Source organism: Atta cephalotes (genome assembly GCF_000143395.1).
Source record: "Atta cephalotes unplaced genomic scaffold scaffold00004, whole genome shotgun sequence".
In the NCBI taxonomy this organism is placed as follows: domain Eukaryota; kingdom Metazoa; phylum Arthropoda; class Insecta; order Hymenoptera; family Formicidae; genus Atta; species Atta cephalotes.
This window is the reverse complement of record NW_012130068.1, coordinates 650258-676557: the sequence shown is the minus strand read 5'-3', so window position 1 is coordinate 676557 and position 26300 is coordinate 650258. Positions and strand designations below refer to the sequence as shown.

The 26300-nt window shown below is 37.1% G+C and overlaps 1 protein-coding gene across 1 annotated transcript in view; it reads left to right on the top strand.

The window, feature by feature from the left end:
* LOC105625877 overlaps positions 1-26300 on the top strand; it is an 84465-nt gene that overhangs the window by 56446 nt on the left and 1719 nt on the right. Inside the window, 5 exon segments of the mRNA XM_012207187.1 lie at positions 1782-11948; positions 12498-14243; positions 14246-17815; positions 18795-18863; positions 19750-20961. Coding sequence (XP_012062577.1) covers positions 1782-11948; positions 12498-14243; positions 14246-17815; positions 18795-18863; positions 19750-20961 — 16764 coding nt within the window.

Genomic DNA, 26300 nt, shown 5'->3' with positions numbered 1-26300 from the left:
TGAAAGCGATTGGAATGAACGGTGCGGGTTGAGGGGCCGTGCTTATAATACTCCTGGCAAAGAATCGGCAGCCGTTAATCGAGTTTTAGCGGAGTTAAAAATCGCCAAATCGAGATTACATTTATACATACATATACTATAAATTCAGCAGCATGATTGGATTAATGCTGCGGGCGCACGCTTGATCCTAAGGGATCGACTTACTCGTATTAACCATGTGTCGATGAACTGCGTTTCGCCGAACTCGCTAAATCTCATTAGATCGGAAATACCTTTCCTTTTTAGTGATATCGTGTTCATAGTTATGAAGTCTATTCGCTTAAAAATTTTCAAATAATGCACGAGATGTACAACTATGTTTCTCAAATAGCTTTATACATTTATTTACGCGTTTAGCATTATTGTCTTTTCTCTTAATGATACTGTTTTTCGGTGAATTTTCTTGTACATTCCTATAGACGAATGTTATTTCTTCATTTGTAAAAATGTTATTGTTATGCAGTTATGTCACAACAAATGCACATAATTACTTTTAATTGTATTGGCGTATTGACTATTATATGCCAATAACATAGGTTCGAAGCAGCTATATTTCAATGCTAATCTATTTCGTACATTGAATTTTCACTTGTGATTTATTATTGTCATTTATGATGCAAGCTTTAATTTTTTGTACGTAAGTATTCAATCAACAGTGTGCACGATCTTATTTCAGCGAAACGTTGCGGTTGAATAAAAGCTAATACAATGAATAAGGAATATTATTATTATGATTGTGGACACGATTCACGTCAATGCATAAAAATTTGTCTCAGCTTATAAAGAACAACGTACGTTTGCAGAGTGCAAGTAACGTACGTGAGCACTAAACATTTGTCTCTACGCCGTCCACTCACAGGTTCTGGAAGCCAATGCGGATCTCTTCAGAATTTTACCAGCTTGCTTTTATTTTAATATAAATAATAACGGATTATTTTATCTCGGCCTATCTCAAACAGCTGTTACTTATATTATATACAATAATTTTTATATACTTCATTTAATCATCCCCACTAATATCCTTAATATTTCGCGAACACTTTTAGATTAATTTGTTTCAGCAAGGTTTCGCTGCAATTATTTGGCGTTGCATGAATGGCCAACATGTGGGCCTAATTGTGTGCGCGCACGGAGCAGCTGTCATTAGAAAAGATCGTTGTCGCATAGGCCATCAGAATATCGTTTCCTTTACCTATAACAGATAAATTAAAAATTACTAAAGTCATTACTAATAGCAATTGACTGTTGTTGTTATTTAAAACAGTAATCAAGAGTTCTTTGTGAAGCTGAATATATGTCCAATTTATATTCTCTAACAGCTTCATTTTAGTACCTTTAGCGTTCATTTCATAATTAATATTATAATACTAATTGTAATATTTTCACAGAAAAACATTTCGAAATTGCAAGCTACTGAGAACGTTTCAATACAATTTATTGAAAAATCAAAGTACGTATGTACGTTACCAGTATTGATTGTTGGTAGCAATTGATGTTACTTCTCCTTCTTGAATCACATTTGCCTTGCGTATATAACGATGTAGTGAGAAGATGGCTGCTCCACAGCACATACACTTCACGCACAAACCACACTACTACAGTCTAACCGCAGTTCAATCAAAAGAGCAATCAAAGAGCGAGCCAGCTTACACTAATGATGACGAAATTGACAATAAAATTGTGTTCCTTTATTTTGCTATCACGTATATAGATGCCTAAAATATATTATACTTAATTAACAGGTGTAATAGCAGACGCAGAGAAAGAGAAGGGGAAGTTAGCGAAGGAAGGGTGGTCGGTGGTTTATGATGATGATGATGCGCGGGACAATAAAGAGGCGCGGGGTGCAATAGGGCAGACTGCAATTAATGTTCATTTCAATCAAGCGGCCACCGAGCCGGAAGGTTTCGTTCCCAAATTAGAGCAAATTCCTAGTATCGAACCGCCGATGATTAAACAATATCGTGATAGGACGCCGGATCCCAAAGTTAGCACTTCAAAAACAATAGTTTCTGTTAGTGACGATCCGAAAGTAGATCAGACAGTAATAACTAAGACTACGGTAATAAAACAGACTCCGACTGAGACCGTGACTACGAAAGAAACGGTAATAGTTTCCCCCGATAAAAAAGACGTTGTTAGCGAGAAAGAGAAATTATCTAAGGAGGGTAAGGAAGTCGACGAAAAGTTGGGCGCAGTTCCTACGGACGCGATTGTTACGCAAAAAACGGTAAAGGTCGACACAATAATTCGAATTGATCAAAAGAAGTCAGAAATAAAAACTCCAGCAGACAGGAATAAAGATAAAGATAAGGAGAAGGAGAAGGATAAAGAGACTGTTACGAAGATTGTGAAAACAGCTTATGAAGATGTTTATAATGTGCCGCATTCGGCAGACAGCACGGAAGAAAAATCAGACGAAGAGAAGAAAACAAAGGATAAGAGCGGTGGAATTTTTTCAGGAATTTTTAAAGGCTCCAAATTGAAGAGAGGCAAGAAAGGTTCAAAGGACACGTCCTTTGACAGTGGTGATGAGGAATCGAAGGCTGTCCTAACGAAAGTTTCTGAACAGCAGCCAGAATTTCCTTCTACCGAAGTAATGGATTCGTATTTTGACAGCAGATTACCAGAAATCACAACTGCACCCGATGTAAGATCAGCTACTGTAGAATTTTTAGAAGATTCTCGACGAATCGCTGCAGATATGCATGTACCTTATGAAGGTCTTGCTAAGCCAGTGGAGAAAGAAGACAAAAAAACAGAGGCTGCTGAGACCGATGATGACGGTAAAGATAAGACGAGCTTTTTCTCGAGTTTGTTCAAAAGTAAGTCTAAAAAAGATGAAGATGAATCTGTCTTACCTGTTATTCATGTTGAGAAACCTAAAGAATCTGCAGAACAAATCGCAAAAAAAGAAAAGAAAAAGCTGGCAGCAATCGCAAAGGAAAACGAGGAATTATTGGAATTACAAATGAAGGAAAAGGAGAAAGAGACCGAAGCATCTCAGATTGTCGAAGTGCCTAGCATAATCGAAAAAGAAACGGAAAAAGCCATGAAAACTGGCGCGAAAGTCATCGAGGATACTAAAAGCAAAGCAAAGATCATTTCAACGGATGAACAGTCACTTAGTAAGGATGACGAAAAAGAAGAAGATCAAGTAAAGGAGAAGAGTAGTTTCTTCGGCATCTTTAAGAGTCCAAAATCCAAGGACAAAAAGCTCAAATCGAAGGAAACATCTTTTGACAGCGGCGATGAGGAAATCAAAGCCGTAACGGAGAAACTCTTGGATGATACGCGGAAAGTTGCTGAAGATTCTAGCGTGTTACCAATTGTGTACAAAAGCGATGGCACAAAAGTCACTCCCAAAGAAGAGGTACGTACTTTCATGTCGACTACTCATTACGACGATATTCCTGCGGATAAAGTCAGTAAATCTTATGATGTTGTACAAACCACGATAAAGATTGGGAAGACCATCCACGAAGAGGTAAACGGGAAAGCGGACATTGACAAGGAGAAAATTCAAAAGGAAGAAAAAAAAGATGTCAAAAAACCTGCTGCAGAAATAAAATCCCATACGTCAGAACCGAAAGCATCCGAGACGGAAAAAGAGATAAGCGATGATATCAAAGAAAAGAGTAGCGGCTTTTTTGGTATGTTTAAGAGCCCGAAACTTAAAAGTAAAAAGAGAAGCAGATCCCGAGAGCATAGTTCTTCGAAGGAGACCTCTTTTGATAGCGGAGACGAAGACATTCGATTGGCAACGGCGAAACTTCTAGAAGACACAATACAGATGGCAGAGAACTTGAAGCAAGCTGAAGAAGAGTTACCAGAGAGTGTTACAAGAACTCCGCCTATAGATGAGAAGATAAAAAAATCTATCATTCCCGAAGATGAAGCTGTTGAAAAAGATAAGGGAAGCGGCATTTTCGGTATATTTAGAAGTCCCAAACAAGCGAGAAGTTCCAGATCCAGGAGTAGATCTAAGGAGAAGACACCTTCGCTCGAATTGCCAGATAGTGGCCACGAAGACTTACGAAAAGTAACTGCAGCGTTCCTGGAAGATTCACGGAATATGGCAAATATCATGGGCGAATTGACAAATTCGAAAGATAAAGATGATAAATTATCAACAGAGATAAAAAAAGTTGATCAGCACATCACAATTGCAGCAGAAGACGTTAGTAAAGCTGTTAAGGATAGTAAAGACGTGATTGCCAAAAAAGTAGAAGAGAAAACACGCGATGTCGTCGATAGCGCTGAAACTGCAAAAGACAAAACGACTAAGGAAGTAAAAAAAGCAAAAGATAAAGGTACAGGATTCCTATCGGGGATATTTAAAGGTGCGAAGCATGCCGTAGAGGAAACATCCGACGACATCAAGGAATTCTTAGACGATACGAAGAAAGAAGCTGCTTTAGAGGAAGCACGAGCCAAAGAAGTGGCAGTCACTAGCTTGAAAAATCTGGAAGCGAAAAAAGATGCTTTAGTAACAGGCGCGAAGGACATTGCTGATAGAACCGACATTAAAGAATCCAAAGATAAAACGGTGTCCATTGTGAAAGGAAAGAAAGAAAAAGTCTCGGAGAAAATTTCGAAAGATGTAGAGAAGACAACAGATCATGCAAAAGCAACTACTGAAAAAGCTATAACAGATACAAAGAAAGTAGATGAAAAAATAGAAAGCACTGCGAAGGATGTTGTACAAGCAGATACAGAAATTAAAGATGCAATTATTACAGAAATAAAGGAGGATGCAAAAATGGAAGAAAAGTTATCATCCGAAGTTGAATCAGCTGAAGGTACTGCAGCATCTGCTAAAGACAAAGCTACCAAAGAAACGAAAAAAATTAAAGAGAAAGGAAGCGGTTTCTTCTCTGGTATATTCAAAGGGGTGAAACATGCCGTAGAAGATGCAGCTGATGATGTTAAAGAATTTATGGATGAAGCGAAAAAGGAAGCTGTATTAGAAGAAGAACGAGTTAAAGAAAAGGCTGCTGCAAGTCTGAAAGATAAAAAAGACATTGCTGTGAGTAAAGCTCAAGAAACTACAGATAAAGCTATCGATAAAGCAAAAGAAGTAAAAGATAAAACCATTTCTGCAGTAAAAGACACAAAAGATAAAGTTGTCGAGGAAGTTTCCAAAGCTGCACAAAAAGTTGATGACGCTACGGATACTGGTGAAAAAGTAGCAGATGAAACGAAAAAAATCGAAGAAAAAATAGAGGAAATTGCTACAGAAGTTGCACAAGCTGCCAAAGATACTAAAGATGCAGCAATCAAAGAGGTAAAAGATGACACAAAGTTAGTGAAAGAAAAATTAACAGTTGGCGCTGATGCGGCAGCAGAAGCTGCGGACAGCGCAAAGGAAAAAGTAACAAAAGAAACAAAGAAAGCTAAAGAAAAAACAACTGGTTTCTTCTCTGGTATTTTTAAAGGTGCGAAACATGCTATAGATGATGCAACAGATGACGTTAAAGAATTCTTGGATGAGACGAAAAAAGAAGCTGAAATGGAAGAAGAACATGCCAAAGAAAAGGTTGCTGCAAGTCTAAAAGATCTAAAAGATAAAAAAGACATAGCTGTTAGTGAAGTTCAAGAAACTGTGGACAAAGTTGCCGATAGAGTGAAAGAAACAAAAGACAAAACTGCCGAAAAAATGAAAGAAACAAAAGACAAAACAGTTTCTGCATTAAAAGACCAAAAGGATAAAGTTGTCGAGAAAGTTTCCAAAGATGCACAGAAAGTTGCCGACGCTACGAAAGCAGCTAGTGAGAAAGTAACAGATGAAACGAAGAAAATTGGAGAAAAAATAGAAGAAACTTCGGCAGATGTTGCACAAGCTGCTAGGAATACTAAAGATGCATTAATTAAAGAGGTAAGTGATGATACAAAGTTAATGAAAGGAAAATTAGCAGCCGGCGCTGATGTGGCAACAGAAGCTGCGGACAGCGCAATGGAAAAAGTGACAAAAGAAACAAAGAAAACTAAAGAAAAAACAACTGGTTTCTTCTCCGGTATATTTAAAGGTGCGAAACACACTATAGATGATGCGACAGATGACGTTAAAGAATTCTTGGATGAGACGAAAAAAGAAGCTGAAATGGAAGAACGCGCCAAAGAAAAGATTTCTGCAAATCTAAAAGATCTGAAAGACAAAAAAGACAATGTTGTTAGCGAAGTTGAAGAAACTGTGGACAAAACCGCTGAAAAAATGAAAGAAGCAAAAGACACAACAGTTTCTGCATTAAAAGACCAAAAGGATAAAGTTGTCGAGGAAGTTTCCAAAGATGTACAGAAAGTTGCCGACGCTACGAAAACAACTGGTGAGAAAGTAGCAGATGAAACAAAGAAAATCGGAGAAAAAATCGAGAAAACTTCGACAGATGTTGCACAAGCTGCTAAGGATACTAAAAATGCAGTAATTAAAGAGGTAAAAGATGATACAAAGTTAGTGAAAGAAAAATTAGCAGCTGGCGCTGATGCGACAACAGAAGCTGCGGATAATGTAAAGGAAAAAATGACAAAAGAAACAAAGAAAACTAAAGAAAAAACAATTGGTTTCTTTTCCGGTATATTTAAAGGTGCGAAACACGCTACAGAAGATGTGACAGATGATATTAAAGAATTCCTGGATGAGACGAAAAAAGAAGCTGAAATGGAAGAAGAACATGCCAAAGAAAAGGCTGCTGCAAGTCTGAAAGATCTGAAAGATAAAAAAGATACTGCTGTTAGTGGAATTCAAGAAACATTGGACAAAGCTGCCGATAAAGTAAAAGAAGCAAAAGACAAAACGGTTTCTGCAATAAAAGACAGAAAAGATAAAGTTATCGAGGAAGTTTCCAAAGATGCGCAGAAAGTTGCCGATGCTACGAAAGCAGCTGGTGAAAAAGTAGCAGATGAAACGAAGGAAATCGGAGAAAAAATGGAGAAAACTGCGACAGAAGTTGCACAATCTACAAGGGATACTAAAGATGCAACAATTAAAGTAAAAGAAGATACCAAATTGATAAAAGAAAAATTAGCAACAGGCGCTGATGCGGCAACAGAAGCTGTGGATAATGCAAAGGAAAAAGTGACAAAAGAAACAAAGAAAGCTAAAGAAAAAACAACTGGTTTCTTCTCCGGTATTTTTAAAGGTGCGAAACACGCCGTAGAAGATGCGACAGATGACGTTAAAGAATTTTTTGATGAGACGAAAAAAGAAGCTGAACTGGAAGAAGAACATGCCAAAGAAAAGGCTGCTGCAAGTATGAAAGATGTGAAAGATAAAAAAGATACTATTGTTAGTGGAGTTCACGAAACATTGGACAAAGCTGCCGATAAAGTGAAAGAAGCAAAAGATAAAACAGTTTCTACACTAAAAGACCAAAAAGATAAAATTGTAGAGGAAGTTTCCAAAGATGTGCAGAAAGTTGCCGACGTCACGAAAGCAGCTGGTGAAAAAGTAGCAGATAAAACGAAGAAAATCGGAGAAAAAATGGAGGAAAGTGCAATAGAAGCTGCACAAGCTGCCAAGGATACTAAAGATGCAGCAATTAAAGAGGTAAAAGATGATACAAAATTAATGAAAGAAAAATTAGCAGCTGTTGCTGCTTCAGAAATTGCAGATAGTACAAAAGATAAAGCAACGAAAGAAACGAAAAAAGTTAAAGAAAAAACTAGTGGTTTCTTCTCCGGCATCTTCAAAGGTGGAAAACATATTGCTGAAGATGCATCTGATGATGTTAAAGAATTTTTGGATGAAACAAGAAAAGAAGCTTCTTTAGAAAAAGAACGTATTGAAGGAGAAGTTGCAACAAATATTAAAGATTTAAAAGATAAGAAGGATACGGTCGTTACCGAAGTTTATCAAACTGCAGACACAGCCTTCTTTGATATAAAAGAAGCCAAGGATAAAACTGTTTCTGTAATAAAAGATACGAAAGATAAACTTGTAGAAAAAATTTCGGAAGATGCTGAAAAAGTGACCGATACAACAAAAGCCATTGGTGAAAAAGTAACAGCGGAATCAAAGAACGTAGATGAAAAGATGGAATATGCCGCGGCAGATATTGCGAAAACTACCAAGGAGACTAAAGATGCAGCTATCAAAGAGATAAAGGAAGATACGAAATTAGTGAAAGAAAAATTGGCAGCAGGTGCTGATGCTGCTGTAGTGACAGTAGATAACACAAAAGATAAAGTGACAAAACAGGTAAAGAAAACAAAAGAAAAAACAACTGGTTTCTTCTCTGGTATTTTTAAAGGTGCCAAGCACGCTGTAGATGATGCGGCTGACGATGTTAAAGAATTTATGGATGAGACGAAAAAGAATGCTGCGTTTGAAGAGGATCGTGTCAAAGAAAAAGCTGCTGCAAGTCTGACAGATCTGAAAGATAAGAAAGAAACTCTTACTGAGATTCAGAAAACTGTAGATAAAATCGTTGTTGAAACGAAAGATGCAAAAGAAAAAGCAGTTTTTGCAATAAAAGACAAGAAGGATGAAGTTGTTGAAGAAATTTCCAAAGGTACTCAAAAAATTTCCGATACTGCGAAAGCAACTGATGAGAAAATAACAACGGAAACAAAGAAAATTGATGAAAAAATAAGAGATACCGCGACGGATGTTGAATATACTGCCAAGCACACTAAAGATGCAGCAGTTAAAGAAATGAAAAAGGATACAAAGAAAGATAAAGATAAATTGACAGCAGATGCCAATGTTGCTGCAGAAAGCGCGGAAGATGCGAAAGATAAAGCAACAAAAGAAGTAAAAAAGGTTAAAGAAAAAACCAGTGGTTTTCTGTCTGGTATATTTAAAGGCGCTAAACATACGATGGAAGATACAACTGACGACGTCAAAGAATTTTTGGATGAAACGAAAAGAGAAGCATCATTAGAAAAAGAATGTATTAAAGAAGATGTTGCTGCAAATATTAAAGATTTGAAGGATAGAAAAGATGCCGTGATTACAGGAATTCAAGAGATCACAGACAAGGCCATCATTGACGCAAAAGACACGAAAGATAAAACAGTATCTGCAATGAAAGATAAGAAAGATAAAGTTGTCGAAGAAATTTCCAAAGATGCGCAAAAAGTTGCCGATATCACGAAAGTGGTTAGTGAGAAAGTAGCAGATGACACAAATAAAATCGAAGAAAAAATAGAAGAAACTGCGACAGAAGTTGCACAAGCTGTCAAAGATACTAAAGATGCAGCAATCAAAGAGGTAAAAGATGACACAAAGTTAGTGAAAGAAAAATTAACAGCTGGCGCTGATGTGGCAGCAGAAGCTGCCGATAGTACAAAGGAAATAGCAAAAGAAGCAAAAAAAGCTAAAGAAAAAACAACTGGTTTCTTCGGTATTTTTAAAGGTGTGAAACACGCCGTAGAAGATGCGACAGACGACGTTAAAGAATTCTTGGACGAGACGAAAAAAGAAGCTGAAATGGAAGAAGAACGTGCCAAAGAAAAGGCTGCTACAAGTTTAAAAGATCTGAAAGATAAAAAAGATGTTGTTAGTGAAGTTCAAGAAATTGTGGATAAAGCCGCCGATAAAGGGAAGGAAGCAAAAGATAAAACAGTTTCTGTAATAAAAGACAAAAAGCATAAAGTTGTTGAGAAAATTTCCAAAGATGCGCAAAAAGTTACTGACGCCACGAAAACAGCTGGTGAGAAAGTAGCAGATGAAACTAAGAAAATCGGAGAAAAAATGGAGGAAACAGCGACAGAAGTTACACAAACTGCCAAGGATAGTAAAGATGCAGCAATTAAAGAAATAAAAGAAGATGCAAAATTAGTGAAAGAAAAATTAGCAGCAGGCGTTGATGTGGCAGCGGATGCTACAGACAGTGCAAAGGATAAAGCGTCAAAAGAAGCAAAAAAAGCTAAGGAAAAAACAGGTGGCTTCTTTTCTGGTATATTTAAAGGCGCTAAACATGTTGTAGAAGATGCTACTGACGATATCAAAGAATTTATGGATGAGACGAAGAAGGAAGCTGTTTTGGAGGAAGAACGTACTAAAGAAAAAATTGCTGCGGAGCTTAAAGATTTGAAAGATAAAAAGGACGTTGTCGCAAGTGAAGTTCAAAAATCGGTAGACAAAGCCATCACTCATGTGAAAGACACGAAAGATAAAACAGTTGCAATTGTAAAAGATAAGAAAGATAAAGTTGCAGAGAAACTTTCCAAAGATGTACAAAAAGTTGCTGATAGTACAAAAACAGCCGGTGAAAAAGTTGCAACAGAAACGAAAAAGTTCGGTGAAAAAATAGAAGAAACTGCAGCAGATATCGTGCGGGATGTGAAAGATGTTAAAGAAGAAGAAATCAAGGAAATGGAAAAGGATACAAAATTCATAAAAGATAAATTAGCAGAAAATGCTGATGTTGCTGCGGAAGTTACGGGAAATGCAAAAGATAAAACAACAAAAGAAACGAAGAAAGTTAAAGAAAAAACTAGTGGATTCTTTTCTGGTATATTTAAAGGTGCAAAACACACTGCGGAAGATTTATCTGAAGATGTGAAGGAATATGTAAGCGATACTAAAAAGGAAGCAACTAAAGAATTAGAAGGATTAGAACATAAAAAAGATGATGTGATGCATAGTGCAATAGATGCCGTGGACAAAACCATTAAGAGTGTGGAAGATGCTAAAGATAGAACAGTTTCTGTCGCGATAGATACGAAAGACAAATTGACAGATATAGCTATCAAAGATATAGACAAAGCAACACATGATTTGAAAGCAGCTCGTGATGACATAGTCACAAAGACCAAAGAAGTAGTTGATAAAGTAGAAACTTCCGTGGCAGTTGTTGGACATGATGTGAAAGATATTAAAGATGCAGCTGTTATAGAAGTAAAAGAAGACGCTAACATTATAAAGGAAAAGTTAACTACCAAAGCTGAATCTATATCGGATTCAGTAGAAGTCACTAAAGACAAGGCAACTAAAGAAGCGAAGAAAGCCAAGGAAAAAGCTAGTGGATTTTTTTCGGGAATATTTAGAGGATCGAAACATTCCATGGACAGCACAGTAGATGATGTAAAGGAATTCCTGGATGAAATGAAAAAGGAAGCAGCATTAGAGCAAACGCATGTCAAGGAAGCAGCAGAAGCCGAATTAAAAACTCTGGAACATAAAACGGATCGCATGATTTCTGAAGCAAAAGAAGCGAAAGATCGTGTTACTGAGGAAATAGTTGATCAAGTCGAAAAGACTATCGACGCCACTAAAATGGCAGGCGATAAAATAGTTACAGATGAAAAACGAATTGTCGATGACATCACGCAAGGTGTTGCATATGTTAAAGATAGCGTGGCGAAAGAAGTAAAGGAAGATGTACAAGTAAAAGAGAAATTAAAAACAGGTAGTGATGCTGTAGCAGAAAGTACTGCAGCTACGAAAGATAAAATTAAGGAATCAAAGAAAGCTAAAGAAAAGGGTAGTGGTTTTCTTTCGGGAATATTCAAGAGCGCAAAACATTCTGTAGAAGAAGTATCTGAGGATGTAAAAGAATTTGTAGACGAGACAAAGAAGGAAACCATTTTGAAACAAGAACAAACTAAAGAAAAAATTGCGGGTATCAAAGACTTGAAAGATACAAAAGAAACTCTTGTTATTAGTATTCAAGATGTCGCTGATAAAACCGTCATTGACGCAAAAGCTGTTAAAGACAAAACTGTCTCTGCAGCAAAAGACAAAAAAGATAAAGTTGTTGAGGAAGTTTCTAAAGATGCGCGTAAAGTTGCTGACACCACGAAAGCAGTTAATGAGAAAGTAGCAGATGAAACGAAAAAAATCGGTGAAAAAATAGAGGAAACTGCGGCAGATGTTGCACAAGCTACCAAGGATAGTAAAGATGCAGCTATTAAAGAGATAAAAGAAGATGCAAAATTAAAAGAAAAATTGACTGCAGGTACTGGTGCTATCGTAGAAGCTGCGGATAGTGCAAAGGACAAAATGACAAAAGAAGCAAAGAAAACTAAAGATAAAACAGGTCGTTTCTTTTCTGGCATATTTAAAGGCGCCAAACATGCTGTAGAAGATGTAACTGATGATGCCAAAGAATTTCTGGAGAAGAAAAGAGAAGCTTCAGTAGAAAAAGAACATGCTAAAGAAGAGGATACTCGACGAGGACTTAAAAATTTGAAAGATGAGAAAGATACAATTGTTTCTGATATTCAACAGGCTGCAGACAAAATTGCCGATGACGCGGAAGAGGCAAAAAATAAAGTTATTTCTGTTGCTAAAGACAAAAAGGATAAAGCTGTGGAAGAAATTTCGACAGATGTACAGAAAATTGCCGATGCGACGAAAGTAAGCGGTGAAAATGTAACAGCAAAAACGAAAAAAGTTAGTGAGAAAATAGAAGAATCTGTAGCGGATGCTGTGCAAGAAATTAAAGATATTAAAGATACGGCAGTTACGGAATTAAAAGAAGATACAAAATTAATGAAAGGAAAATTGACAGCTGATGCTGCTATAGAAACTACAGATAGCATAAAGGACAAAGCCACAAAAGAAGCGAAAAAGGCTAAGGAAAAAACAGGTCGTTTCTTTTCTGGTATATTTAAAGGAGGAAAATATGCAGAAGAGGCAACTGACGATATTAAAGAATTCTTGGAAGAAACGAAAAGAGAAGCTTCATTAGAAAAACAATATGCTAAAGAAGAAGTTGCTGCAAGTCTTAAAGATTTAAAAGATAAGCAAGATGCTGTTATTACTGGAGTTCAAGAGGCCGCAGACAAGGTTATCACCGATGTAAAAGATGCAAAAGGTAGAACAATTTCTGCACTAAAGGACCAAGAAGATAAAGCTATCGAGAAAGTTTCCAAAGATGCGCAGAAAATTGCCGATGCCACGAAAGCAGTTAGTGAGAAAGTAGATGAAACGAAGAAAATCGGAGAAAAAATGGAGGAAACTATGACAGAAGCTGCACAAACTGCCAAGGATACTAAAGATACAGCAATTAAAGAAGTAAAAGATGATGCAAAATTAGTGAAAGAAAAATTAACAACAAAGGTTGATGTAGCAGTGGATGTTGCAGACAGTGCAAAAGATAAAGCGTCAAAAGAAGCGAAAAAAACTAAGGAAAAAACAGGTGGCTTCTTTTCTGGTATATTTAAAGGCGCTAAACATGCCATAGAAGATGCTGCTGACGATGTTAAAGAATTTATGGAGGAGGCAAAGAGAGATGCTCAATTGGAAGAAGAATATGCTAAGGAAAAAATTGCGGAACTTAGAGACTCGAAAGATAAAAAAGATGCAGCGGCAACTGATATAAAAGATGTTGCAGATAAAATTACAACTGACATGAAACATACAAAAGATAAAGCAATTTCTGGTATTAAAGATCAAAAGGATAAAATTGTCGAAGAAATTTCCAAAGATACGCAGAAAGTTGCCGATACTACAAAAGCAATTGATAAGAAAGTAGCAGCGGAAACGAAGATCAGTGAAAAAATGGGCGAAACTGCCGCAGATGTTGAGCATGCTATCAAAGACATTAAAGATGCTACAATTAAGGAAATAAAGGAAGATGCAAAGAAAATTGAAGATAAATTAATAACAAACGTTGATGCGGCTGCAGAAGCTATTGGTGATGCAACAGATAAAACGTCAAAAGAAGTGAAGAAAGCTAAGGAAAAAACAGGTGGTTTCTTCTCTGGTATCTTCAAAGGTGCGAAACATGCTGTAGAAGACGCAACAGACGATATCAAAGAATTTCTAGATGAAACAAAACATGAGGCAGAATTGGAAGAAGCTCGTATTAAAGAAGCAGCAGTTGCTGATTTGAAAGAATTGAAACATAAGAAGGATGCTGTTGTCAGTGATGTAAAAGACACGACAGTTCGAACTGTCACTGAAATAAAAGAAGCTAAGGATAAAACTGTCGCCGCAGCAAAAGATACGACAGATACAGTCACTAAAATAGTTTCGGAAGATATTCATAAAGCTATTGATGCAGGTAAAACTGTTAAAGACAAAGCAGCGTCAAAAGTAAAGAAAGCTGATGAGAAATTGGATTCAACAATAGAAGACATCGCAGACGGGATTTCGCATTCGAAAGATGCAGCCATTAAAGAAGCTAGAGATGAAACTAAAGTAATGAAAGAGAAAATGACAGCTGGAGTTGAAGCTGTGACTGAAAGTGCTGAGACTGTTAAGGATAAAGTTGTTAAAGGAGCAAAAAAGACAAAGGAAAAAGGGTCCGGTTTTTATCAGGCATATTTAAAGGTGCCAAGCATTCTGTTGAAAACGCAGCAGAAGATGTCAAAGAATTTCTAGATGAAACGAAACGCGAAGCAGACTCGGAAGAAGCTCGTACTAAGGAAGCAGCAACGGCTGGATTGAAGGAACTAAAACATAAAGAAGATGTTGCCGTTATTGGCATAAAAGATACGACTGATCAAGCTGTTGCTAGAATAAAAGATGTCAAAGATAAGACTGTTGCCGCAGCGAAAGATACAAAAGAAAAAGTCTCGGAAGATATTCAAAAGGCTACAGATGCAAGTAAAGCTGCTAAAGACAAAGTGACAGCAGAAATAAAGAAAGTTGGAGATAAATTGGATTCAACAGCACAGGGTGTTGCACAAAATGCAGATACCAAAGATACAGTTGTCAAGGAAGTACAGGATAATATGAAAAAGGTGAAAGAAAAATTAGTAACTGAAATTGAACAAGCAGCAGAAGATGCGAAACTTGCAAAGAATAAAGCAGTTTCTGTTGTTAAAGATCAAAAGGATAAAATTGCCGAGGAAGTTTCTAAAGATGTGCAGAAAGTTACCGATGGCACAAAAGCAACTGGCGAGAAAATAGTAGCAGAAACGAAAAAAACCGGTGAAAAAATAGAAGAAACCGTGAGAGATGTTGCACAAGTTACCAAGGACATTAAAGATGCAGCGGTTAAAGAAATGAAAAAAGATACAAGGAAGATAAAAGAACAATTGACAGCAAGTGCTGACTCTGCCGCGGAAGTTGTAGACAGTGCAAAAGATAAAACGAAGAAAACGAAGGAAAAAACAAGTGGTTTTTTTTCCGGGATATTTAAAGGTACAAAATATGCTGTAGATGATGCATCTGGCGACGTTAAGGAATTCTTGGATGAAACGAAAAGAGAAGCTACTATAGAAAAAGAACGCGCTGAGAAAGAAATGGCCGCTGATCTCAAAACTTTGAAAGACAAAAAAGATTCTGCGATCGCCGGAGTTCAGGAAGTAATAGACAAAACTGTCGCTGATGTGAAAGATGCGAAAGATAAAAAAGACAAAGTTGATGATATTTCCAAAGATGTTCATAAAATTACTGATACCACAAAAGCAGTTGGTGAGAAAGTCATAACAGAAACGAAAAAAATTGGAGAAATAGAAATAATCACGGAAGATGTTGCACAAGATATTATAGATACTAAGGATGCAGTGGCTATAGAAGTGAAAGATGATAAAAAATTGGTGAAAGAAAAAGTGTCATCTGATATAAACGCTGTAGCCGATGATAGCCAGATTGCTAAAGATAAAGCGACTAAAGACGTCAAGAAAGTTAAAGAAAAAGGTTCCGGTTTTCTATCGGGAATATTTAAAGGTGCCAAGCATTCTGTTGAAAGCACAGCAGACGATGTCAAAGAATTTCTGGATGAAACAAAACGAGAGGCAGAACTGGAAGAAACTCATGTTAAAGAAGCAGCAGTGGCTGGATTGAAAGAATTAGAACATAAAAAGGATGCTGTCGTTACTGGTGTAAAAGATACAACTGATCAAGCTGTTGCTGGAATAAAAAGTACAAAGGATAAGACTATGACTGCAGCGAAAGATACAAAAGAAAAAGTCATTGAAGAAGTCTCGGAAAATATTCAGAAGGCTACAGATGCAGGTAAAGCTGCTAAAGATAAAGTGACAGCAGAAGTAAAGAAAGTTGGTGATAAATTAGATTCAACATTACAGAATGTTGCACAAAAAGTTGCAGATACCAAAGATGCAGTTGTTAAGGAAGTACAGGATGATACAAAAAAAGTGAAAGAGGAATTGGCAGGAGAAATCGAAACTATGGTCCATGGTGCTGAAGCAGCTAAGGATAAGACAACTAAAGAAGCGAAAAAAGCTAAAGAAAAAGGATCCAGTTTTCTTTCGGGAATAGTTAAAGGTGCGAAACATGCTGTTGGAAGCGCAAGGGACGACGTTAAAGAATTTCTGGATGAAACAAAATATGAGGCGAAATTAGAAGAAGCTCGTGCTAAAGAAATTGCAACGGTTAGTGTGAAGAAACTGGAACAGAAAGATATTATTGATAGTCCAAAGGATGTTACAAGAGAAGTAGTAACTGATGTTAAGGACGCTAAAGATAAAATTTCTGACTCAATGATTCAAATAGTGGATACCACGAAGATTGCAGTTGATAAGTTTGCGACTGAAACAAAGAAGGTTAGTGAAAAAATAGAATTTAAAACCACAGATATTGCACATGGTATAGAGCATGTCAGAGAAAGTCTCGATAAAGAAATAAAAGAGGATACAAAGGGGGTGAAGGATAAATTATTAACAAGTGCCGATGCTATCACCGACGGCGCCAAAGACAAACTTGCGAAAGATGCTAAAAAAGCGAAAGATACAGATTCAGATTTCCTGTCTGGAGTTATTCAGAGTGCAAAGCAAACAGGAAAGGAAATTTCCGACGACGTGAAAGATTTTCTGGAAATAACTAGGCAAGAAGCAGCTGCTGATGAAGCACTCGCTAGAGAAGCCGCGGCGGCAAGATCGAAAGAACTGGAAAAAGCAAAGGATAAAACCGTTGGTGAAGTTAAAATCTCTATGGGTAAAGTTGTGAAAGGCACAAAAGATGCTAAGGAGAAGAGTCTTTCCAGTATAAAAGGTGCAAAGGACAAAACAGTCTCTACTGTGAAAGCGGCGGAAAGTAAGATAGAACATAGTGTGACGCAAGCCGGGGAAAAAATTAAATCTACTGATCAAGATGTGACACAGAAAACTAAACGCGTCAAAGATGCCATTGTAAGTGAAGCAAAGGAAGATACACGAGTAGTCAAAAGAAAATTGGCGACTGGCGCAGATGCAGTTGCTAGTACGGCAGAGACTGTTAAGGACAAAACCGCGAAAGATACTAAAAAAATCAAACAAAAATCAGGCAGTTTTTTATCAGGCATGGTTAAGAGCGTGAAACACGCAGTAGAAGATGTAACGGATGATATGAAGGACTTCCTGGAAGAGACCAAGCAAGAAGCAACCGCGGAAGAAGCTCGTACTAAGAGCGATCTCGCTCAAGCGAGATCCGCCAAAGATAAATCCACTAAATCTACAACTGATGCGAAGGACAAATCTGTCAGTGCTATTAAAACTATGAGAAAGAGTCCCCCGAAATCACAATTACCAATGGATATGAAAGGCATGGGCAAAGCTTCGCCTATCACTAAGAGAACGGGCAAAGTGACTGAAACGCCAGCGACAAAAAAGAACGGTGATAGAATAGGATCGAAACGCGAGATTGCTCAGGAGGTTCGTAGATTTGATATAGCTGGCAGGTCGGAGACGTCCGGTGGCGTCGAGCATTTAACCGAGACAGTTAGCATTAAGAAAGTATCTCGCATTCCACAAAAGAAAAGTTCGAGTAAGGAGACAGACGATTCGGGTAATTCGCGTAGAGTAGTAGAAACAGTAACCACGGTAGGGCACCCCGAGCCTCGCACACGGCACTCCGTCACCACAATCGTGACAAAGTCTGTGCGAACGACCCCACCGCCACCCAGTTCACTCGCCGAGTTCACTGACAGTAGAACCGAAGGTATCTTGCAATAATCTTGCGTTATATCCATATCTATATCTATATTATATATTACATATACCAGCTGTGTGTAACATGATTAATGATTAAGTTGACGCTTCTCTGTAACTTCAGTTTTACTAGTTATTCTCGTGACATCAGAGAGCAAAAAAAAGAAGAAAGATATATATACATATATATATATATATATATATACATTCATGCACCTTCGTCAGTCATTAATTGAAACCTAACACTCTAATCTCTCAGTCATTTTCAGTCCATTATTTCATCATTTTACGATCCGTAGAACCAATCGACAACATCCGAGACAATCATACTACCGCTTATTCCTATTATAATTTTCTGTGTATTGTTTTAAATTTTCTTTATGTTTCCATGTATATCGAATGGGTATATTGTTAATTGAAACCAATTTTGCATGAATGAGACGATGTATTTAATAATGATTATATGTATTTAAAATGAAATCTAAATCAGGAAGAGTTCATTATAGTATGAAGATTCAAAGAAAGATCTGATTAATAGAATATAACAAACGATATACCTATATGTACATACTACTTTAATTATTTGCTGCACTTATTTTCAGTTACGTCTTAACGATTTTGTTAATCTATTTAATGCATGATTCCAGGTTTTTGCGCTATTTTTTAAACGTCTCTTTTACCATGATGGATAATTTTCCTAGTATTACTTCTTGAACATCGGAATCTTATTTTGTTGCCCCAACCGTGTCTATTTTTTTTCGTTTGTAGCGTATATAACATATAGAGATCACGTATTTACGATTATGCGGTAATTATGTCTCATTGAAATTAACAGGAATACCACAACTAGCGAAGCATGAACTGAGGTATGCCATGCAGAGACAAAAAAAACATCATCCATCATCTAATCTTTGTTGAATCATTGCTTTCAATGTCATATTTGCCGATTCCCAATGTAAACTCAATTTTTTTCTTTGTGAACTTTTCAGACGTGACCAAAGAGGCTGCACGACGGGCACAAAACCTGGCGGACCAGGCGTATACTTCGACGAAAACAGGTAACGTAAAATCGACTCGAATAAAATGTAAAACAGTTCACGTACGCGGATCATCATCTCCGATCGAAGATCAGTAACGGTAGAAGACTTTGTTTTTTGGTGCCCTCATTTATATTTAGCTTTATCTTCCATAGTTAGCACCTGCCGACGCTTTCACACTAACTGATACTGTGCGCACGTCTCTTACTAAATAGTTACCGATCTTTTTTTTGTATTGTCGAAGACAAGAGATAGAGTTTTCATTTGCTCGAAAAAATTAATCTGTATATAATACATATATACTCGTCGAGTAGTTTAGCCTGTTGTATAATGTGTCCAGCAAATTGTGGTATCGTCATATCGGTGAGGAAGTGACTTTTCTGTGAAAAAAAGACAAGCCAAAGAAATATAGTTTAGATTTATTTTTTTCAATTAATTGCGTGATCTCAGAAAAAATTTGGAATATTCAGAATGTTCTCAATGTTTATCTGCTACCATAATGGTACATTTTAGTAAGATTCAGGCGTCATAACCAGACACCGTTTTTTAATGAGTGTATTCTCTTTCGTTTCCGATAAAAAAACTAATCCTGGTTGCAATATTGATACTAACTAAAAAAATTAAATAAGCGGGCAGAACCGCAATGCACGCGCACACGCATCATGCGCGAGACGCATCTCTTCGGGATCGCTTCTCCTATGCCTCACATGCGTGCGTGCGTGCACCAAGCGAATTTTTCGTTAATTAGTGCGTAATGTGCGCGTACACATGCGTATGCGAGGCAGACACGCTCCGAATCTTTCTGGTCTAACTTTGGCAGCTGGGCTAGAGTTAAAATTCTTAGTGTGTATCAATGTGCTTTATGTCCTTGTTCCTGTTCTTGTCCATGTCCTTTTGGATGGGTCAGGGCATGATTCGGCTGAGATTGATGGGACTGTAGAGAGGCATGCTACTTCTGCTCCATCAAAACAACCTGTTCCCGCCCCGCGTCTCTCCACCACCAAGCCGTCTACCAAACCCGAGTTCCATCTGGAGCTTAGTGATGCCTCACGAACACGTAAAACGGTTGAGCAGCCTTCCAAGCCAACACAGGAGATGCAGTCACCGAGCAAGAGCAGTCCAAAGAGCAAGATACCTTTTAAAATCGACGATGCGCCTAAATCAAGCGATGATCCCAAATCCGTCCCATTAAAGTTCTCGGAAGATCACAGGCGATTCATCCATCAGATCGGTCTACAGGCGATTTCGCGAACCGTCAAAAATGTTACTGAAGATACAGAAGAGGAGTTGATCAAAGAGACGATAGAGGAGAAAAAGGAAGTATCGAGCAATGCGATCCAGATAGTTAAAACGGATGATCTGACTGAGCCTATGATAAGTGGAAAAATGGAAATAATTCCTTCCGTAGAGCAAATACGAACAACTACAGTGATCAACAATTCGTCGATCGATCCTACAAAGTTGAAAGAACTATTGGAGACTGGTGGTATTGTAGAGATGATGAGGACTGTGACTTTGACGTCAGAGGACAGTACTTTACAACCTGTAACGCGTGAGGAAGTTGTCAAGAAGATAAACCAAGTCGCTAATACGCTACCCAGCGAGATCTTCGATTTCGATAATTCTTCTACCACTACAATTAGGACCGACAAATCGGAGTCTGACGGTGTCGTGCAGATGGTGCAATGCGTGATGTCGGAGGCGTCGGAGATCGAGAAAACCGAAAGAGTGGTGAGAACGATGACTTCCAGCAATGGTGGCGGCGGCTACGGAGACGCGGAGTCCGCCCTAAGAAGCCTTCAGGAACAATTAACGAGATCTGAAATCGGAGAGACCGCTTCTTGGACAGCGGCGAATGAACAGTGGGAAGTGCAATATTCCCAAGACACATCACCCGGTTCTGGAAATGGCGGTGTTGACACGTTTGCCAGCAACAACAACAACAATAACAACAAGAACGATGGTTCAAGGCACGATATGCACAGCGACACCGATAGTGACGGTTCGCCGCAACCTAGAAGAAGATCTCCGAGCAAGAGGCGTACGTTAGGCAGTTCCAGCGGGTCGGATGTAGCACTGCACGAAGGTGCGGAGCTGTCCCCGTTGGAGGACGACCAAGGTACCGCACTCTCACAGCTAACCTTCTGCATAAGCAATGTACATACCTCGAACTCTCCCTCGCTAATCGGTTACTTCCTGGATTATGTGAACGAATGAATCCGAAAAAAAAAGTAAAGATATATTTGTACATAGATTATTATATGTTGAGCCTTGGTGTTGAATCCTTGCTACCTTTGCATGCAACTCCCATGCATTTTCCTGTATTTCCCGCTAGTTGCACGATGAGAAGAATTAATATTGGGTGGTGGAAGTTGATTGATGAAGATCATCCTTGGAACAATAAAGTTGGTAGATTAAGAGATTACTCAAATCCTAAAGTTACAGGTGTCACAGATATACAGTTGTTCCAGGGATGTAAATTTGGATTTGGAGACAGTCAAAGATCTTTTGTTAGCTTATTTACAATTTGCATTTGAAATTTTCTCTTAGTTTTAATAGTCTTTTTATTTATTTACGATATTTTGCAGTACATTAAGATTTTAAAACTTCAAAGAAATCCTTTCTTGAACTTGAAATATCGATAATTTGGTTAATTTTTAATTACAAGGACCTTTGACTCTCTATTACTTGAAACTTGAGGTTGCAAAGAACAAAATGGGAATTGTTTGCTTGGAAATTGCATGATCTGTGATGTTTTGCACAAAGATCAATGTCAATGGCGTCGTACGTACCTTTTCATAGAAGGGTAATGACCCGGAAGGAAAAATAAAGCTTGTGAGGTACAGTCGTACAAATCTGCAGTTATAAAACATGCGGTATATTCTTCTTCATGCTTCGAGGAATTGTTACATGTACGATTATTGGTCGACTAAGTGTTGCTTCTCGTTTGGGAAACGTTCGATAAGAACATCATTCTTTTACTTTTTTGTTTTTCCGTTGGTCTTGGCTAAGATGGAGAGGTTTGTGATCAGGGGCTTCCTGGGATTAGTATACTTTCATTCGCGATCAGTCACGATTAAACATATATCTATCACACGTCGACGCCTTGTACATTCGGTGATATATAATAAGATTTAATGAAGTTACGTGATTTTATCGAAATAGCGCTGACGAAATAACAGGGCAATGTTTGTAATGATTGAAAACAAAATTATACAATGATCGCAACAAACATTTAAAAAATTGTTATGGGATATAAATTCAACGCATATATCTAGCCATTTAATACTAAACAATATGAGCTAGTTCACAGAAGCTTTTCCAAAAATTGCATGAGAATATTTTCATTATTCAATGAAAATAATTGCGCGATTAAACTTTGAGTTTATCTTTTGAAGCTTTTCAATTTGATAATAAATTGATATATAGGCAATATTTTTAGAATCAATGAGAATCGTAAACATACTGTTTAATGATGATAAAATTAATTTATCTCGATTTTGACTTTCGAGACAGAATGTAACTATCCTGTTATTGTCGGCTTTTTCATACTAATTACATGGCTGTGGAGCCATCATCTTATCAATCAGCCAGTCAATCAATCAATTAATCAATCAACTGATCAAAATTTACATATGCGATCATAATTCATGGCAATTGATAATCTTTAAGTGGCAGAAACACACGGTATGGTACGGTCGATTTGCTCAGGTAATACGATAGAACCGAAGACTAGGATGAAGACATCCGGTAGAGCCAGCTGTGCGTGTTGGACGAGCATAGCTGTCGCTGTGCTGATACTTCTAATAGCACTTATACTTGCCCTGGAGCCACAAATGTTTCGGCGTGTCATCTACACTCTGTCTAACAATATCCCGAGGCAAGCCGGGTACGATTACCCTTCACATTATTTATTTTTTTATTAAAGAATATATATACCATTTTATAATATTAAATTTTTTTAAAAAACCAGGCTTTTACGCGGTTATCAGGATATAAATTTGAACTGCTAATAAGTATCGCTAATAATTATTCAATATTTTATTTTATTTTTAAAAGTGACACGACTCAAATTTTCTCTGATCAATGCTCGACAATTTACTTAAAAAAAAATGATATAACCAATTATCATTCTTATGAGTTCGCTTGTATACTGTTATAAATGAAAATTAAGAAATTCTCTAAAGTTATAATACACATTAATTAGATGATTGCCTTGAACGTGTCACTTTTGAAGAAAATGTATATAATTAATTCATAGATATCTTTGATTATTGTCATGCGAGGTGTGCTTAGGGCTTGTATCAATATTATATTAAATATACAATGTTCTATGATGCATAAAACATTATCAACAGATATATTTATCCAAATGTGATATCGTATATAATACTGAAATCTATTTGTATATTTTGTGAATCACTTGCAATCGTAATGATTTCGAAGTTAATTTATTTGCGTATAAACTATTTATAAGAAAAATTTTACTTCGATTGAACGCCAGCAGTGATTTTAACAATTCCGGCGAATAGTGAGGAAGATTGAAAAACGCGCAATGAATGGTACTTATAAAATTGAACTACCTTCTGTCACATAAAGGATTACTCTCTTGTATCGACATGTAATATCGATTACATGTGATAGGTCATCATTTATCTTGAGAAGACAGGTAAATCCCCGCGATCGACGAAACTTGTTCCGCAAGCTTTCTTTTTTCTAGAGTACGACCTGCATGAATATTGACATTGATATTCCCCCGCATGATTGCATCTTTGTATTGTACTTCTTAGTCTTAGTCTAGCTCGTAGTAGCTGTTTTACTTTTGCGTAGTACCTCGTTGTTGGGGCACAATGACTTTCCCGCTCCGATCAATAGAAAAATATATTTTATACCTAGTTGCATGTATCTTCGTCATATCAAAAAACTACACTTTCCTTTCTCTCTCTCTCTCTCTCTCTCTCTCTCTCTCTCTCTCTTTCTTTATTTTTCATTTTCTGTTTTTATCTTTCTTTTCCTTCCTTCTTTTTCTATTTCTTTTTTGTTTCGAATATCTTATAGATCACTATTACCCCTCTAGCTCTCTTCTGACAATAAGCAACTCAAGATAAAGCTAAAGTGTAGAGGGACCAACAATCGTGTTTTTTTAGTCACGTTAGGATTGTTAGGCGAATCGTCATGTAAGTAATGTCTAAGTGTATGTATATGTATCGTGTCTATACACGTGTGCAAGCACAAGATATGCAGCTTGTTTCGAATTCGATATATACGGACGAGTACACATGGCTACATCTCGAACGGCACCAAACTAACTGTCTTTTCGTCGCTGTGAGAGCAAGTTGCGTTGCACCAACCGATATGCTGCGGCTTTTTAACAAGTCCATCACCGAATCTGACCCTTCCGATCCCGCAGAACTGCAAACGTACGTCGAAGGACAGTGCGAAGGGGACTAAGAACCGATATAACTCCGGCGAGTTTGGATTTCAACATCATTTCGACGCATCGAAAGGCGGACTCTCCGGAATTACATCAGGTTAAAATCCCCAGATGGAGAATCGAGATAGAAGATATTCAGGTTTCTTCCTCGCATCCCCTGAGTCTGAAATCATTCTTCTTATCAACGGTTTGCTGTTCGAACTATAAACGCAGTAATCATTTCGATAGCGTCATTCAATGTTCAATCGATTAGCGTATATCAGCGTGCTTTATTGATTCAGTATCCTTGAACATTTGAGTTGCTCAATTCATTCAATATGTCTTATTCTACCGTGCCAGACATGAAGATCGACTTAAGTAAAATGATTTATCGTCGCTCTGAAGAAGTCAAAATCTCCGCGAGAATATATATTAACCAGAATATATATTAACGAGAATATATATTAACGTATTTTTCGCATCAGGAATTAATATCATCCAATTATTCGTAATAATACACCAGCAATACTTGACCGTTCGTCTAACAATACTAACTAATGTAGTTAGTACGGGCTCCTATAAAATGGCTGCCAAATCTCATGGAACGTTTTGTGCAAAACTACGGTCAAAACCAAAGGGCGGTAGATTTGCGTATGAAAATCGTGATACTTGATAACTTCTCTTTTTTAATTCCGGTAACATTGTTTACCTGAGAAAGATGTATTTTTTGTCGTATGCACAATAGTGTAAAAATATCTACACAGGAAAACCTTTTTGATCTTATATCTTCAAAATTATCGTTGCTTCATTTCAAATACCGTTGAGACGAATTGATGATTTCGTTTCTGCTACGGTATTGTATTTTCAAACTTTATCCGAATGTACATTATACTATCCGGATGTATTTACCAAATTGTCAAGGAAACACCACTTTCAGTTTTTACCGTAGTATAATCTTTTGTTGTATCGAGAACGTTGAGTATCTACATCTCTTATATACGACTAACTGCTAAATGCTTTGTTCAGCGGCTTTTATCAGCGCTTCACACGAGCTCGCTGCGCGCAGCACAATCGTACTGAGAAGTATTTCGAATATTACTCAGTAATAATATCGCCGTAATTAACTATCTACAGATCAACAAGCGTTTATCTTTAAGCGCTGTTATAACGGTGCTGTCTTCCTATGAAACGTAGCTGATTTTTCAAGCGAACCTAAATAGCAGAATAATTATTTATGTATAAAAAGTGAATACAAGAAGTCAATAAATTCTAAGTTTATCTTATGTTATAAAATCAAAATTAATTCAATACGAATTTTGGCTATATTCCAAATTTCACACTGTCAGTGCTGAGACTCTAGTACGTATAAATTATAGATTTTCAGCGCCGGCAGTAAATTTGGAACACAGTCTTTATTAATTAGCACGTCTTCATTTGAATCCAATAGGATTTTATAAAAATTGTGTTACGCTTCTTGATACCAAAAGAAATTAATCTATATATCGAACTGTTATTTAGGATCATATCAATAACATAATTATTTTTACTTTTCGTACATGAAGCAAGGAATCATCTCGATTGTATCACAATTTATTAGATTCTCTGTGATTAGTCACTATACGATTAAATCATAATTGATACATAGGAATTCAGCCGAGTTTGAGATGATTTACAGCTTGTAGCACACGTGTAAAAGTAATTAGCATCACGAGAAAAGAGTAGTGGACACAATAAAAGTTGTACAAGTGTGTGTGTATATATATATATATGTATGTGTGTATATATACATCACGCGAGATATAATATTTGCCGTGATCCACATGCAGAGGGAGATCACACGTGAGGAAAACGATTGCATATACATAGTTTGGCTAGTTGGGTGATTATTATATAACATATATTATATTATGTATCGTCAAATGTTTAGCGGTGTTGTAACTTTTTTTATATGTGTCTAGTATTTTATCCCCTTGTTTTGGGCATGATGTAAAATTGAAATATATATATAAATATATATATATATATATATATATATATATATATAT